At 46.6% G+C, this 17,864-nt stretch overlaps 1 protein-coding gene across 4 annotated transcripts in view; it reads right to left on the reverse strand.

Moving 5' to 3' along the window:
• LOC145342900 (SWI/SNF-related matrix-associated actin-dependent regulator of chromatin subfamily E member 1-related-like) overlaps positions 1 to 16,917 on the reverse strand; it is a 43,702-nt gene extending 26,785 nt beyond the window's left edge. For all 4 annotated transcript variants that reach the window (XM_080188476.1, XM_080188478.1, XM_080188475.1 and 1 more), the window contains exons 1-3: positions 16,805 to 16,917; positions 11,273 to 11,354; positions 3,027 to 3,150 (exon numbers count right to left, since the gene is read on the reverse strand). In XM_080188476.1, coding sequence (XP_080044602.1) covers positions 3,027 to 3,150; positions 11,273 to 11,295 — 147 coding nt within the window. In that variant the 5' untranslated portion in view covers positions 11,296 to 11,354; positions 16,805 to 16,917. The remainder of the gene's footprint in view (positions 1 to 3,026; positions 3,151 to 11,272; positions 11,355 to 16,804) is intronic.
• Positions 16,918 to 17,864: the final 947 nt, after the last annotated feature.

Below are 17,864 nucleotides of genomic sequence, written 5' to 3' on the forward strand. Positions count from 1 at the left end.
TCCAATCTTCTGGCACTTCCCCGGAATCCAGCGAAGTTTGGTAAATAATCACTAAGGCATCTACTATCACCTCTGCCATTTCCTTCAGAACCCTGGAATGCATTCCATCCAGTCCTGGGGACTTGTCCACCATCAGTCCCGCTAGTCGATCAAGCACTACCTCTCTAGTGACAGTAATCGCATTCAGGCCCTCAACTCCTACCATCCTTCTATCTTTAATATCCAGCAAACTATTCGCGTCCTCCTCCATGAAGACCGAGGCAATAAACTTATTTAAGGCCTCAGCCATTTCCTCATCTCCGACCACTAAATCCCCCCCTCAACCTCTAAGGGTACAACATTCACTCTAGCCAGCCTCCTCCTCTTTATATATTTGTAAAAACTCTTACTGTCCTTTTTTATATTTAGTGCTAGTTTAGCTTCATAGTCTATCCTTCCTTCGTCAACTTCTTAGTCATTCTTTGTTGATTTTTGAACCTCTCCCAATCTTCTACTCGCCCACTACTTTTAGCCACTCTAAACGCATCAGCTTTTAATTTAATACTCTCCTTTATTTCCTTCAATAACCACGGCTGATTATCCCTTCTCCTACATTCCTTCTTTGCCATTGGAATATATTTCTGCTAAGCACCGAAGAAGATCTCCTTAAAGATCCTCCACTGTTCCTCAGTCGTCCTACCGGCCAATCTGCGCCCCCAATCTACATTAGCCAATTCCTCTCTCATCCTATCGTACTCCCCTCTGTTCAAACAGAGGACACAGGTTCAGGACCCTACTTTCTCATCCTCCATCTGCATCAAAAACTCAACCATACAATGATCGCTCGTCCCAAGAGGATCCCTCACAACAAGATCCCTAATTCTTCCTGCCTCGTTACACAGCACCAGATCTAAGATAGCTCGCTCCCTCATTGGTTCCATCACACACTGTTCAAGGAAACTATCCCTACAGCGTTCCAAGAATCTTCCTCAAGCCCACCACGTCTGACTTGGGTCAACCAATCAATATGCAGATTGAAATCTCCCATAATTATCGCCGTTCCATTTCTGCACGCATCATTTATTTGCTTGTTATAGCCCACCCCACCTCCAAGTTATTATTTGTGGGCCTATAGACCACACCCACCAGCATCTTCCTCCCCTTACTGTTCCTTATCTCCACCCACAACGATTCCACGTTCTGCTCTTTGGAGCCTATATCTTCCCTTACTACCGCCCTATCCTTAATCAACAGGGCTACCCCACCCCCTTTTTCCTCCCTTCTATCCTTCCTAAACACTTGATACTCCTGGACATTCAGCTCCCAGTCCCTGTCACCCTGCAACCACGTTTCCGTAACGGCTATCAGATCATATCCATTTGTGCTGATCTGCGCCACCAGCTCATTCACTTTGTTCCGAATGCTATGTGCATTCAGGTAAGGTGTCTTTATCCTAGCCTTTATCTGTACCCTATTTGAAGGAACGCTACCAACCTTTCTCATGTCCCCTACTCCCTTTATTATTGGGACATCATCAACATTTTCTCACGCCCGTACCCTCTCTTTTACTTTAGACATTGTAATTCCCCCCCCGCCCCGCCCCCCCCAATTAGTTTAAAGCCCTATCTACAGTCCTAGATATACGATTTGCCAGGACTCTGGTCCCAGTATGGTTCAGACAAAGACCATCTCTCCGGGTGCACCGGTTTCCTCCCACAGTCCAAAGATGTGAGAGTTAGGTTGATTGGCCACGCTAAATAAGTGGGGTTGCAGGGATGGAGCCTGGGTGGGATTGTGGTCGGTGCAGACTCGCTGAGCTGAATGGCCTCCTTCTGCACCATGGGGATTCTATGATCTAAGGAGCAGCATAAAAACAACAGCTTCATTTATGTAGCACCTTTAACATAATGAACTGCCCCCTAGCCAATTCACAAGAGTATTATAAAATAAAGTATTGGAGCCGAGCTACACAGGGAGATATTAGGTCAAATGTGCAAAAGTTTGACAACAGGTATGTTTAAGGAGTGTCTTAAAAGTGGAAATCGAGATGGAGGTGGGGATGGAATTCCAGAGCTTGAAATCTAGGTAGCTGGAGCTGCAGCTGCCAATGGTGGAGCAATTATAATTGGGAATGCACAAGAGGCCAGAATTGAAGAATGCAGAGGTCGTGGAGGGTGTAGGATTGGAGAAGATAACACTGATAAGAAAGAGCAAGGCCATGGTGGAACTTGAAAGCAACGAGGAGAATTTGTTTGACCGAGCAGGTCATGTCCCTGCCTCTGAGCCAAACCTCTGGGTTTAGGTTCCACCCCATGCTGCAATTGATGACCAAGAAAGATGCATTCATAATGTGACCAAACAGGTTGAACGTTAACCTGCAAGTCCTTCCAAACAAGTCAATGGCTTAGAGTAAGAGTAGGAGAGATTCCTGGTTAGCCATGCTTGACGTGGAGCTGCGCATCCTCATCCTCCAAGCCCTGGTGACAGACTAACTGATGCGGGAATTACTACCTATGGGAGCAGATGAAAGTCTTCCTTGGTGCACCACTGGGTGTGGGAAGAGAATAAGAACAGACCCCGAGAACCAGTGTAAGTCAGTGAGCACAAGGATGATCAGGGGACAGGACTTGTTACAAGTTAAAATATGAGCAGCAGCAATTTGGATGATCTCAAGTTTATGGGGGAGTAGAATGCTGGGACACCAGCCAGGGGTTCAATGGAATAGACAAACTAAAGTTAACAAAGGCACAGATGAGAGTTCTAGCAACAGATGAGCCGAGACAAGAGGCAAAAATCAAATGATGTGACTGAAAGGGAAGTAGGTTGTTGTGGTGATGGCACAAAAATAAGGTCAGAAATGCAACTCAGGATCAAATGACTGACTTACTTTTAACTTATTTTAGGGCGAGTGATGATGTCTTCTCATGAGAGAATGGATTTTTTTTGGCCGGGGTAGTGGTTGGGGGTGGGGACGAAAACAAGAAAAACAAAATTTGTACCAAAATAGCTGTGCTAGATACACAAGTTCTTCAGAGAGCACCACTTGCCTCCTCAGTTTTCTTTTCAGCTCGTTTTTCATTTTTCTGTGATCCGTTGTAGGTATTGTGGCCTTTGGATGGTTCGCTTCCATCCTGTTTCACTCCATGTGGTGATCCTGGAGTATTTGAGCATCTAGAAAATCAATGGAAGAGACCTATTATGCTTTCAAATTCACAGTGGATGTTTAAAGCAAAAAGACACAAACGTCATGTTAAAAGAATGCCACACTGACAAACAGGAGACTAAGGAAAGTTGGCATGTCAGCTACCACACTCCCAACTTTTAAAGATGCACCATAGAAGGCATTCTTTCTGGTTGTATCACAGCTTGGCATGGCTCCTGCTCTGAGCAAGACCGCAAGGCACGACAAAATGTCATGAATATAGCCCAATCCATCACACAAGTCAACCTCCCATCCACTGACTCAGTCTACACTTCCCACTGCCTCGACAAAGCAAGCAGCAAAATTAAGGACCCCACTCATCTGGACAATCTCTCTTCCACTGGGAAAAAAAAGTTACAAAAGTCTGAGGTCACGCACCAACCGACTTAAGAACAGCTTCTTCCCTACTAGCGTCAGACTTTTGAATGAACTTACCAAGCATTAAGTTGATCTTTCTCTACACCCTAGCTATGACTGTAACACTACATTCTGCACTCTCTCCCTTCCTTCCCCTCTGCATGGTATTCTTTGTCTGTATAGCGTGCAAGAAACAATACCTTTCATTGTATATTAATACATGTGAAAATAATAAATCAAATCAAATCGTTCTACTTCATAACTGTCCACTTTTGTTTCTGGAGGCCACGACTGAAGTGTAATCAGTCTATTAATGGCATTTTATACAAGGTTGTTAGTCTTTATCAAATTTGATGAAAACAAATAAAACACATTTTGCACATCATTTAGCAAAGGAAAAAGTTCACAATTTCCGAAGTGAACATTCTCCTCAAAAATTTCTCATTTAGGGTAAAGATGGATAAGGAGATGGCATCAAAAAACAAGTCTAGAGGTCCCATGCCTCAATACAACACAGTACAGCTCTGACAAATGGTCATCTAGACTAGAAACATTAGTTTTACTCTCTCCCCATAGATACTGTCAGACCTGCTGAGATTATCCAGCATTTTCTGTTTTTGCCTCAATACAGCATGGTTGGTAAAGCTCTAAGAATGTAACTGTTACTAATCTTACCAAACTCCCAAATGAAGTTCCTTGAAAAATCTTTCAGGAAAAAGAGAGGTCATTTTATGACAGCTAGAGTTACCATTTGCAGTGCTGCTGAGCTGAGGGATATATGCCCACGCATTTACAGTCAGATCCCATTTCCTACAAATAACTGCAGTGATGGACCATCGAGTCAAAAATTCTGACTCCTCTTTGCTCAACAAGTATCATAAAATCCAGGTATGTCACTCATTTGATGATTATGTGTAGAATTGTGGGAACATCACAGAATAGAATCCCTACAGTGCAGCCCAGTGCAGCCCATTCAGCCCATTGAGCCTGCACTGACTACATCCCAACCAGGCCTTATTCCCATAACCACACATATTCACCCTGCTAACCCCCTGACACTAGGGCAAATTTAGCAAACACCAAATTAAGCACTTCAAAGTAACTGTTACATTTTTTTTTAAAAAGTGGGAAAGCATACAAAAGAAACCATGACATGCCCATTTTGTTAACCAAAGTAGCTCAATAGAAATATAAGAACATAAGAACATAAGAAATAGGAGCAGGAGTAGGCCATCCAGCCCTTCGAGCCTGCCCCGCCATTCAATAAGATCATGGCTGATCTGTCACTGCTCAGTTCCACTTTCCCGCCCTCTCCCCATAACCCTTAATCCCCTCTCCTATCAAAAACCCATCAACCGGCGTCTTAAAAATATTTAGCAAGGCAGCCTCCACCACTTCAACGGGCAGAGAATTCCAGAGATTCACCACCCTTTCAGTGAAGAAGTTCCTCCTCAACTCCGTTCTAAACCGCCCCCCTTTTATCTTGAGGCTGTGCCCCCTAGTCCTACTGTCTTTTTTGAGCGGGAAGAGTCTTTCCACCTCTATCCTATCCATCCCATTCATCATCTTATACGTCTCAATAAGATCTCCCCTCATTCTTCTAAACTCTAATGAGTACAAGCCCAGTTTATTCAGCCTCTCCTCATAGCTCAACCCCCTCAACTCCGGTATCAGCCTAGTAAACCTCCTCTGCACTCCCTCCAAGGCCAAAATATCTTTGCGCAGGTGCGGCGCCCAAAACTGCACACAGTACTCCAGCTGCGGCCTCACCAATGCCCTATACAGCTGCAGCAAGACCTCCCTACTTTTATATTCAATCCCCTTCGCTATGAAGGCCAGCATCCCATTCGCCTTCCTGACCGCCTGCTGCACCTGCAAGCTGGGTTTTTGCGACTCATGCACAAGGACCCCGAGGTCCCTCTGCACCGTCGCCTGTTGCAGTTTTTCGCCCCGTAAGTAATAGTCCTTCCTACCATTCTTCCTACCAAAGTGGACCACCTCACACTTGCCAACATTAAATTCCATTTGCCATTTCCTGGCCCATTCGCCCAGCCTATCTAGATCCTTCTGCAGACTCTCCACACCCTCCGCACAATTTGCCGTTCCCCCAATCTTGGTGTCATCAGCAAATTTCGACACCCTACACTCGGTTCCCTCCTCCAGATCATCTATATAAATGGTAAAAAGCTGAGGCCCCAGCACCGACCCATGGGGCACTCCACTAGTCACCATCCACCAATCCGAATAGCACCCGTTGACCCCCACTCTCTGCCTCCTATTTGACAACCAATCCTCTATCCACGCTAACACCCTACCCCCAACTCCATGTCCCTCGACCTTCTGCAATAACCTCTTGTGAGGCACTTTGTCAAACGCCTTCTGAAAATCTAGAAAGACCACATCCACCGGCTCTCCTCTATCCACCGCCCTAGACACATCCTCATAGAACTCCAGTAAATTTGTCAGACACGACTTCCCTTTAATGAAACCGTGCTGCGTCTGCTCTATCAAGATGCCTCGCAATTTCCTCCTTAATGACAGATTCTAACATTTTACCTACCACAGACATTAAACTAACCGGCCTATAATTCCCCGCCTTTTGCCTGGCACCCTTCTTAAACAACGGCGTAACATTAGCCGTTTTCCAATCATCCGGCACTTCCCCGGAATCCAGCGACGTTTGGAAAATAACCACCAAGGCATCCGCTATCACCTCTGCCATTTCTTTCAGAACCCTCGGATGCATTCCATCTGGTCCTGGGGACTTGTCCACAATCAGCCCCTCCAGTCTGTCGAGCACCGCCTCTCTAGTAACAGTAATGTCATTAAGACCCTCCAGTCCTACCACCTTTCCATCGCTAACACCCGGCAAATTATTCACGTCCTCCTCCGTGAAGACAGAAACAAAAAAGTTATTCAATACCTTAGCCATATCCCCATCCCCTACCACTAGGTCCCCTTTCTCATCCTCTAATGGACCAACATTCACCCTAGCCAGCCTCTTCCTTTCTATATATTTATAAAAACTCTTGCTATCCTTTTTTATATTAAGCGCTAGCCCAGCTTCATAGTTTCTCCTACCCTTCTTTATCAACTTCTTTGTCAATCTTTGTTGACATTTAAACTTCTCCCAATCCTCTTCTCGCCCACTACTCTTAGCTACTCTAAATTCCTCCGCTTTTAGTTTAACACTTTCCTTCACCTCCTTCATTATCCACGGCTTATTACCTCTCCTCCTACTATCCTTTTTGACCATTGGAATAAATTTCCGCTGAGCACCAAGAAAGATCTCCTTAAAGATCCTCCACTGCTCCTCAACAGACCCTCCCTCCAACGCGCTCCCCCAGTCCACATTCGCCAATTCTTCTCTCATACTACCGTACTCCCCTCTATTCAAACAAAGGACGCGTGTCCGGGAACCCACTTTCTCCTCCTCCAACTGCACCAGAAACTCCACCATACAATGATCACTCTCCCCAAGAGGATCCTTCACCACAAGGTCCCTAATTCTACCCGCCTCATTACATAGCACCAGATCCAAGATAGCTCGCTCCCTCGTCGGCTCCAACACACACTGTTCGAGGAAACTATCTCGGCAGCATTCCAAGAACTCTTCCTCGAGCCCCCCGCGTCCAACATGGGTCGACCAATCAATATGCAGATTGAAATCCCCCATAACTACGGCCGTCCCATTCCTGCACGCCGCACTTATTTGCGCGTTAACAGCCCGCCCCACCTCCAGATCATTATTCAGGGGCCTATAGACGACACCCACCAGCGTCTTCCTCCCTTTGCTGTTCCTAATCTCCACCCACAACGATTCCATGTATCAAACTTAATGGAAAATTTGCAATGAAAATCCATGAAGTAAACCAAATACAAATCAGTTCCATGATATTCCTCTGCCTATTACATTAGTAGAGGCATTAAGTCATTAGTGAGGCTCAAGAGGAAAAATCACATCTCAGAAATTTGATTAAGTTTCTTGAAGAGGTAACCAAGAAGGGTAGATGAGGACAGTGCAATTGATGTTGTTTACATAGGCTTTAGCAAGGCCTTTGACAAGGTAGGTTGTTACATAAGGTTAAATCTCACAGGATCCAAGGTGAGATATCTAAATGGATACAAAATTGGCTTCTTGACAGAAGCCAGAGGATGGTCATAAAGGGTTGTTTTTGAAACTGAAGGCCTGTGACCAGCGGTGTGTCTCAGGGGGTCAGTGCTGGGTCCACTGTTGTTTGTCATTTATATTAATAATTTGGGTGAGAATATAGGAGGCATGGTTACTAAGTGCAGATGACACCAAGATTGGTGGATAGTGGACAATGAAGAAAGTTATCTTGGATTGCAATAGGATCTTGATCAATTGGGCTAGTGGGCTGACAAATGGCAGATGGAGTTTAATTTGATAAATGCGAGGTGGTGCATTTTGGTAGACTGAACCAGGGCGGAGTTGAGGGGGTTGAGCTATGAGGAGAGGCTGAATAAACTAGGCTTGTACTCGTTAGAGTTTAGAAGAATGAGGGGAGATCTCATTGAGACATATAAGATGATGAATGGGATGGATAGGATAGAGGTGGAGAGACTCTTCCCGCTCAGAAAGGACAGTAGGACTAGGGGGCACAGCCTCAAGATAAGTGGGGGGGGGGGGTTTAGAACGGAGTTGAGGAGGAACTTCACTCAAAGGGTGGTGAATCTCTGGAATTCTCTGCCCGTTGAAGTGGTGGAGGCTGCCTCACTAAATATTTTTAAGACGTGGGTTGATGGGTTTTTGATAAGCGAGGGGATTAAGGGTTATGGGGAGAGGGCGGGAAAGTGGAACTGAGCCATGATAGATCAGCCATGATCTTATTGAATGGCAGGGCAGGCTTGAAGGGCTAGATGGCCTACTCCTGCTCCTATTTCTTATGTTCTTATGTAGGACTTACTCAGTTAATGGTAGGGCGCTGGTGAGAGTTACAGAACAAAGAGATCTAGGGCTATATGCTCATAACTCCTTGAAAGAGGAGTTACAGGTGGACAGAGTGGTGAAGAAGGCATTCAGCATGTTTGTTTCATTGGTCAAAACATTGAATACAGGAGTTGGGACGTCTTGTTGAAGTTGTACAAGACATTGGTAAGGCCATGCTTGGAATACTGTGTACAATTCTGGTCACCATATTATAGAAAAGGTTATTGTTAACCTAAAAAGAATGCAGAAAAGATTTATTAGGATGCTACCGAGACTTGATGATTTGAGTTATAAGGAGACGCTGGATAGATGGGACTTTTTCCTCTGGAGCGTAGAAGGCTGAGAGGTGATCTTACAGAAGTCTATAAAATAATGAAGGGCACAGATTAGCTAGGCAGTCAATATTTTTTTCCCAAAAGGTAGGGGAGTCTAAAACTAGAAGGCATGGGTTTAAGGTGAGAGGAGAGATACAAAAGTGCAAGAGGGGCAATTTTTTCCACACAAAGGATGGTGAGTGTCTGGAACAAGATGCCAGAGGTAGCAGTAGAGACAGATACAATTTTGGTCTTTGAAGAAGCATTTTGAAAGTTACATGGGTAGGATGGTTATAGAGGGATATGGGCCAAATGCAGGCAATTCGGATTAGCTTAGGGGTTTAAAACAAAGGGACGGCATAGAAAAATTGGGCTGAAGGACCTGTTTCCATGCTGTAAACCTCTATGATTCTAAGCCAATTAAGGTAAACAGATTAACATACAACTAAAATGGCAGACAGAGTAAGTTCAAACAAGTGGAAGCGTGCACGCAGACTGGACACTGCTTGATCACATCTGTTTCACTTTGTAGCTGATGCACCCACAAACCGCCAGCGCCTGGTTCTGTGTCAGAAACCATGATGCCAAGGCAAGAGCTCAAACTTGCAATCAGTTTATTATCACATGCCATATTCACATGCAAAGTTTGGAATGTTCTAAAGAATGATTGAGAATTTGATAATTGCACAGGCAAATTGTTATTTGGGATAGCAATCAAGCTCAGTTATTACCAATTGGGGATTCATTGATCCTCATTATTAAATAAAACACATGTGATGTTTGGGAAGCAATGGCAATGTTGGTAAAGTCTATGGCCAGGACTTGCCGCAATACTCTCTCTCTCTCTCTCCCCCCCTTCCTCCCACCCCACAACTTCCCCTCACCATCCCCCAACCCCCATCCATGGTGTGTTTTCCAACAGTGGAGGTAGCTCGTCATTGGTTGGTGGTGGGGTCTTTCTGTCCCACCAAAGTCAAAGTCAACAGCAATTTGTGTCGCTTGTGAGCCCTGCCATCAGGGAAACCACCACGGGTGGTTGCCTTTAGTGGAACCAGAAGATCCCACTGGTGATAAGGGCTGGAAAATCACGTTCTATATTGAAACATTCAAACAAAAGACAATTAGTCACTTTCTAACAGTTAAACTGGTGATAGCAAATAGATCAATGGACAGATTTCTCCCCACCACCCCAAAAAAAATAGCCTGCTGCTTTACAAGTAAAAATAACTTTCAATCAGGCTACTTACAGAAAAATTGCCATTTACTGGCCATGAAAAACTGCCCCTCAGGCGTCAGGGAGATTAGCAGGGCAAAAATGTGGGTTTGCAGTCAGTGCAGACTCAATAGGCCGAATGGCCTCCTTCTGCACTGTAAGGATCTATGATTCTAAAATTTGAAGAATACTCAACAGGTCAGGTAGCATGTGTCAACTTCAATTTTCACTTATATAGCATATTTAATACATGAAACATTTCAACACATTTTCCATAAGCATAATCAGACGACAAAATTGACAAGACATAAAAGGAGATTAGGAAGAGGGGCAAAAATCTTGACTAGACTGCAGATGTTAAAAAGGGAGAAAATGCTTTTCGATAGCACTAAAAAAGTTGTTGCATGATCACACAGCAAAAGCTGGGAAATGGAAGATGAAAAGAATTAACCATTATTGATAACAGAAACTTACACATTATTTTTATTGTAACTAAACCGCCTGAGGTTCTACGCAGGATCATTACAGAACAAAATTTGACACTGAACTATACAAGGATATAATAGGTCAGATGACCAGAAGTTTGGTCAAAACGTGGCTCCTTACGGAGAGAGAAACAGAGAGGTTTAGAGAGAAAAGCTGAGGTAGTTGAAGGCATGTGCGGTGGAAAGATTACAATTCAAGGATGTGCAAGAGGTCAGAACACAAATCTACGGTGAGGTTGTAGGGCTGGAGAAAATTACAAAGATAGGAGAGGAGCAAAACCACGGAGGGATTTGAAAACAAAATAAAGAATTTTAACTGGTAGTCAATGCAAGTTAGCATGAGGAGATTAGTGAGAGAGATTTAGTGAGAGTTAGGACACAGGTAGCAGAGTTTTGAACCTGGGATGCTGGCCAAGAGCGCACTGAAACAGTCAAATGTGGAGGCGAAGGGATGAGGGTTTCAGCTGAGTAAGGACAGAGTCGAATAATGTTACAGAGATGGTCTTCATGATGGTGTGGATCTACGATAGGAAGCTCAACTTGGATATATATAACACCCGATTTGTGAACAACCAGGTTCAGCATCAGTTGTCAGTAATAGTAGGGATGGAGTTGGCAGCAAGGGAACAGGCTTTCTGAAAGCGAGTGAAAACAAGAGCTGTCGCCTTCCCAATATTTAGTGATAGAAAATTTATGAACAAAAATTAAGATTTCCACACATGATTATAGTTGCAATTGCCATGATATTTCAGTATTAAATAGTGAACATACCCAGAGTCCGCTGCACAGTCCATCTCTGGTACACACACCCAGGTGAACAGGATCCGGAAGAGCTGGGTTTACAGTAAAGTGTCTGGGAGGAGAATTTAAAAACAAGTTGTATTATTACCTGGAAGTTAAAATGGCCTCACCTTTCTAGGTTAAAAAGTTCAATAAAGTCAAGTGTTCAACCTTTATGTTTGTATTACTCTTTTCACATGGATGAGAAGTTTTACAAGTGGATTCTTACAGGTCTTAAAAGGTACTCATTTAACTTACAGTTGAATATTTTATCACGTAACCTTTTGATTGCTGAATGATAGTACACTGTAGTAGTCAGGAAAAATGGATAGCAACCATAAAAACATTTGACGGGCACTCCATTTTATGGGTAATAGCTCATGTTCATGTACAGCTCCCTTTAAATGTTCCCTCTAATTTTCCTTCACTGTTTGTTGAGCTGTGCAGTTCCTTTAAGCCTGCTGCACGGTCACATGTGCACACCTTAAAGGGACTGCACCTTATGCACAGCCAGTTTATTCCTTAGGTGTTAAGTTCTGAACATAAGAACATAAGAAATAGGAGCAGGAGTAGGCCATCTAGCCCTTCAAGCCTGCCCCACCATTCAATAAGATCATGGCTGATCTGTCGTGGCTCAGTTCCACTTTCCCACCCTCTCCCCATAACCCTTAATCCCCTCGCTTATCAAAAACCCATCAACCCGCGTCTTAAAAATATTTAGCGAGGCAGCCTCCACCACTTCAACGGGCAGAGAATTCCAGAGATTCACCACCCTTTGAGTGAAGAAGTTCCCCTCAACTCCGTTCTAAACCGCCCCCCCTTTATCTTGAGGCTGTGCCCCCTAGTCCTACTGTCCTTTCTGAGCGGGAAGAGTCTCTCCACCTCTATCCTATCCATCCCATTCATCATCTTATATGTCTCAATGAGATCTCCCCTCATTCTTCTAAACTCTAACGAGCACAAGCCTAGTTTATTCAGCCTCTCCTCATAGCTCAACCCCCTCAACTGCGGTATCAGCCTAGTAAACCTCCTCTGCACTCCCTCCAAGGCCAAAATATCCTTGCATAAGTGCGGCGACCAAAACTGCACACAGTACTCCAGCTGCGGCCTCACCAGTGCCCTATACAGCTGCAGCAAGACCTCCCTACTTTTATATTCAATCCCCCTCGCTATGAACTGCTGCGGGGCCATAGCTTAAAGGGAAATTAATTTGATATCACAGTAAACTTGAATGATCTACTTTTAATATTGTCACATTGTTTGTAAAATTCCTCCAAAGTAAGAGAGAGAAAGAAGGAAAATTGCTGCACAGGATTTTTATCAATATTAGAATTAACGACTGCCAACCACAATCAACATAACTTTCAAAGCAAGCAGCTTCTTTCTGACATGGCTCTTCTGTATTCACTATTGCAGTGTGGTTTTCCACACAAGGATTCAAATTGTGCATCATTCTCAATACAACTTTGAAATCCTCAACAAGGACCACCTAGAAGGATAAGTGCAGGAGGTGCTTGGGGAGTTCCCTCAAGTATCACAACACCCTTTGAAAATAGATTGCTATTCCTCCATTGCTGCTCAGTCAAAATTGTGGAACGCCCTGACGAAGATGTCCAAAGATATGCGGGTTAAGTGGGTTGGCCATGCTAAATAGTGTCAGGGGGATTAGCAGGGTAAGTATGTGGGGTTACGGGAATAGGGCCTGTGTGGGATTGTGGTCAGTGCAGATAGGCCACATGGCCTCTTTCTGCACTGTAGGGATTCTATTCCATGACGAACAGCAGCATAGGTGCACCTACACCAGCCAGTCCACCACAATCTACTCAAGAGAATTCAGGATAAATATCAGCATTGCAGCGATGCACATAATCAGATGAACAAACTAACATACTGGCATATCCCACTACAGACAAAGAATCCAAGTTCCACAAGTGTTGCACTGCTCAATCAACAGGCTCCAGAAAGTAGGGACGACAGGTGTGGGAAAATCTTTACTCAACACTTTCTAATATAGACAACTAACTTCAGGGACAAACACAAGAAATAGGTGCAGAAGTAGACCACATGGTCCATGAAGCCATCCAAATCCACCTCCCCTACTCAACCAACCTGTTACCACACCCCAGCCCCCTCTCACTGTCCCCGCTCACTGCCCCCAGCACCCAAAACCACCCCCCTCCACCACCGCCGGATGCCCTCTCCCCTCCGAAACCCCCTGCCCTTGCCCCAAAACCATCACCCCCCAATATCCTGGCCCCTCTCCACGCCCTCTCAATGTCCCACCTGCCTTCTGCCCTCCACTGCTGCCCTCCCCCCCCACAATGATCTACTCCTCTCCTGATCCCGCAACATCCCACCCCCTTGCAACGTCCCACCCCTCCCTTCTCCACACCGTCCCGCACCTCCCTTCTCTGCCACCACACCCCCGCAACGTCCTGCTGCCCCTCCCTTCTCTGCCGCCCCCCCACCTCGGCTCACCCACCTGCAACGTCCATCACCTTCCTTCTCTGCCCCCCCGCAACATCCTGCTGCCCCTCCCTTCTCTGCCCCCTGCTCACCCACCTGCAACGTCCTGCTCACCCCCTCTGCGCACACCCCCCTGCAACGTCCCACACCTCCCGCAACCCCCCGCAGCAATGTCCTGTCCCCCACCCCCCGCAGCAACGTCCTGTCCCCCCCTCTCTGCGGCCCGCCCCCCCACGCCACAGCAACGTCCCCCCCCCCCGCCCCCGGCAGCAACGTCCCGTCCCTCCCTCTCTGCCCCCCCCACCCCCCCCCCCCCGGGCAGCACGTCCCGTCCCTCCCTCTCTGCGACCCCCCCCCCCCCAGCAACGTCCCGTCCCTCCCTCTCTGCGACCCCCCCCCCCAGCAACGTCCCATCCCTCCCTCTCTGCGACCCCCCCCCCCCAGCAATGTCCCGTCCCTCCCTCTCTGCGACCCCCCCCCCCCCCCAGCAACGTCCCGTCCCTCCCTCTCTGCGACCCCCCCCCCCCCCAGCAACGTCCCGTCCCTCCCTCTCTGCGACCCCCCCCCCCCAGCAACGTCCCGTCCCTCCCTCTCTGCGACCCCCCCCCCCCCCAGCAACGTCCCGTCCCTCCCTCTCTGCGACCCCCCCCCCCCCAGCAACGTCCCGTCCCTCCCTCTCTGCGACCCCCCCCCCAGCAACGTCCCGTCCCTCCCTCTCTGCGACCCCCCCCCCCAGCAACGTCCCGTCCCTCCCTCTCTGCGCCCGCCCCCGCAGCAACGTCCCGTCCCTCCCTCTCTGCACCGCCCCCGCAGCAACGTCCCGTCACCCCCTCTCTGCGCCCCCCGCAACGTCCTGTCTCCCCCTCTCTGCGCCCCCCGCAACGTCTTGTCTCCCCCTCTCTGCGCCCCCCCGCAACATCCCGCCCCTCCTCTCCACAACCCTGCGCAACATCCTGCCCCCTCTCCGCAACCCCCCCACGACGTTCCACCCTCTTCGTGCCGCCCCCCATAATGTCGCACCTCTTCTTTGCCCCTGTAGTGTGCCACCTCCTCTCTGCCCCTGCAACATCCCACTCTAACACCCACTGCCTGATCAGCCAAATCCCATCCATTCATCTGGGCAATTCAGTTCTCCCACAGCTGCCAATGCAACAAAAAAAGGAGCATATTGGCCTTGAATTCACCAGAGTTGCAACATATTAGCGGCTTCAGGGATTCGCTCCCCCATCACCACCCCCAACTCCTTCCTGAACACACAACCTCCCACCACTTACCTCACCTGACTCAACCTCACCACCCAACTCTCCGCCTCTCACAACCACCAGATTTCACTACACAAGGGCGTGGAATGTCCTGCCTGCAGTAGTTGTGGACTCACCAACTTTAAGGGTGTTCAAATGGTCTGTGGATAGACCTATGGATAACATTGAAATAGTTTAGATCAGAGGGTCATTAGATTCATTCCACTGGTCGGCGCAATATCGAGGGCCGAAGGGCCTGTACTGCGCTGTATTGTTCTATGTTCATTGATCAGAGTTCACCACCCGACTCTCCCTACTCGACCTCACCACCCTACTCACCTGCTGCCTTGCCACCCTATCCACCTCCTTAACATATGTCACTGTGTTATGTGCACCAATTTTATATATTTATAAACGTTAATGATAACAAAGCAAAATACTAAATCCAGAATAGAAACAGAAAATGCTGGAAAAACCCAGCAGGTCTGGCAACATCAGACAGAAACAGAGTTAACATTTCTTCAGAGCTAAAGAGAGGAGAAATGAATGAGGTTTACAAGACAGGCTGGAACAAGTGGAGCAAAATAGGGGAACTCAGGAGAGACTAGAATCCCCTTCTACGTGACTACATTTTATATATTATAGCTTATGTATCCAAATATTTTATATAGATTGTAACTAAATGATGTTCTACATAAGGCTACCATATAAATCGCAGCTTTTACATACAATAGCTTGTATAAAATGCAGACATAATAATGTTACATAGACTGATTCATATTTTGCATGTTACTGCTGTATACATTATTGCTTAAATATGAAGCTGTTTTATACACACCAATATAATATTTTTGGAAGTAATGATTTATGTAGGATTTCTCCATGTATATTGCTATAAGGATATTATACATGGAGAACAGTAATGTATTTATAACAATGTTGCAGTCACAAACTATTTGCAGCATGGTGGCACAGTGGTTAGCATTGCTGCCTCACAGTGCCAGGGACCCAGGTTCGATTCCCGGTTTGGGTCGCTGTCTGTGTGGAGTGTGCACATTCTCCCCATGTCTGCATGGGTTTTCTCCAGGGGCTCCGGTTTCCTTCCACAGTCCGAAAGATGTGCTGGGTTAGGTGCATTGGTCATGCTACAATCTCCCTCAGTGCAGATGCTAGAGTGTGACGACTGGGGAATTTTCACAGTAATTTCATTCATGTAGTGTAATGTGAATGTAAGCCTAGCTGTGACTAATAAATATATTTTACTTTTTACTACTTTGCATGCATCACAATATTATAGACTATAACTAAATCATGTTTTACACGTTGCTGCAATATAATGGGGCTTATATATCCTATTGCTGATAAAACATGCATGCATTAATGTTTTGACAACAACTAAAGCACGTTTTAAAGTTGCTGCTGTATCTATTATCACTTATGCATATAATAGATTATTTAGATGCATGCATTATTACATAAACTATAATTAAATCATGTTTTAAAGTTGTATATATTATGGTTTATACAATGTTGTGTTTTATACAATAATATTTACACAAGTTATGATGAATGCAGAATGTCTCCGCCCACGTGTATGTTGTTATATTGACGGTGTGTATAAATACATTGCTATTCCCTATGCTGTCACTATCTGCATACATCTAGTGTTAGATTTAATATGACTAAATTAGATTTTAAATGTTGGTGTGCCCTGCAGCTTATGTACTTGTCCATGTTGCTGTTATATTGACTCTAACGCTATGTATGAGTCAGACACACTGCGCTGCAGTCCATGTGCACATGTTGAGTTACTCACGGTCACTCCCCGGCTCTCCAGAGCGGCCTGTGCGGCGCTGTTGATTTTTACCGGTCTTTTCTGTTTAAATCCATCCGTAAACAACACAACGCAGCCCCAGCCGCCTGGAGTTCTACTTCCGGATCACCGGAAGGCGGGCAGCAATGAAAGGTCACGTAAGCAAGGGGCGTGAGCACAGTGTCTCTCTATCGCCACCGCCGGCGGGAGGACCCGTCCCTGTACAGCAGCCCCGCAATCGGGGCGCCGGGGCAGAGCGGCTCTCTACCGCCACCGCTGGCGGGAGGACCCGTCCCTTTACAGCAGCTCCGCAATCGGGACGCCAGGCAGAGCGGCTCTCTGGCGCCACTGCTGGCGGGAGGACTCCTTCCCCTTTCCCAGACAGTAATTTTCCCCCTCCCTTCCTCCCCCGCCGTGATAAAACGGACAAAGCGGCTCTCTGGTGCCTCTATTGGTCGGAGGACTCCTCACTCCCTTCACCCTACGGCAGCGCGGGCAGAGTGGCTCTCTGGTGCCACCGCTGGCGGGAGGACTCTTACCCCTTCCCCATACAGCAGATCCCCCACCCAAATCGGGATAAGGACCAAGCGGCTCTCTGGCACCGCCACTGGCCAAAGCACCTTCCACCCCTTCACCTGACAGCAGCTCCCCAGTTCGGGCACGGCCAGAGCGGCTCTCTGGCGCTACCGCTGGCTGGAGGACCTCTGCTTCTCCTCTATCGCCCTCCCCAGTGCTGTACTGTAATGCTTTGCGAGATCTTTAATCTGAGTTGGTTACAATCCCTATGAGTGAGCAGCAGCCTACCTGGAACACGTTTTTTTAATTAAATTTTTTTACTCCATTCTTAAATTTGCAATTCAATGCTCAGAGTGGACCAGACAAGCCCAAATGCATTCCTTGCAAGCTCCAAAAACCAAATTCAAATTGAATCCAATTCATGGTCCCCACAAGAGAGACAAACACCATCCAAGCTTACAGGATGAGGAATTGCACCACGCTTTGGGCTTAATCGGACACTTCATCTTAGCAAAAGGCCGAGAAGTGTATTTGCAGCATGTTATAC

Source organism: Carcharhinus amblyrhynchos, chromosome 5 (assembly GCF_965287045.1).
Source record: "Carcharhinus amblyrhynchos chromosome 5, sCarAmb.v2.hapA, whole genome shotgun sequence".
NCBI lineage: Eukaryota > Metazoa > Chordata > Chondrichthyes > Carcharhiniformes > Carcharhinidae > Carcharhinus > Carcharhinus amblyrhynchos.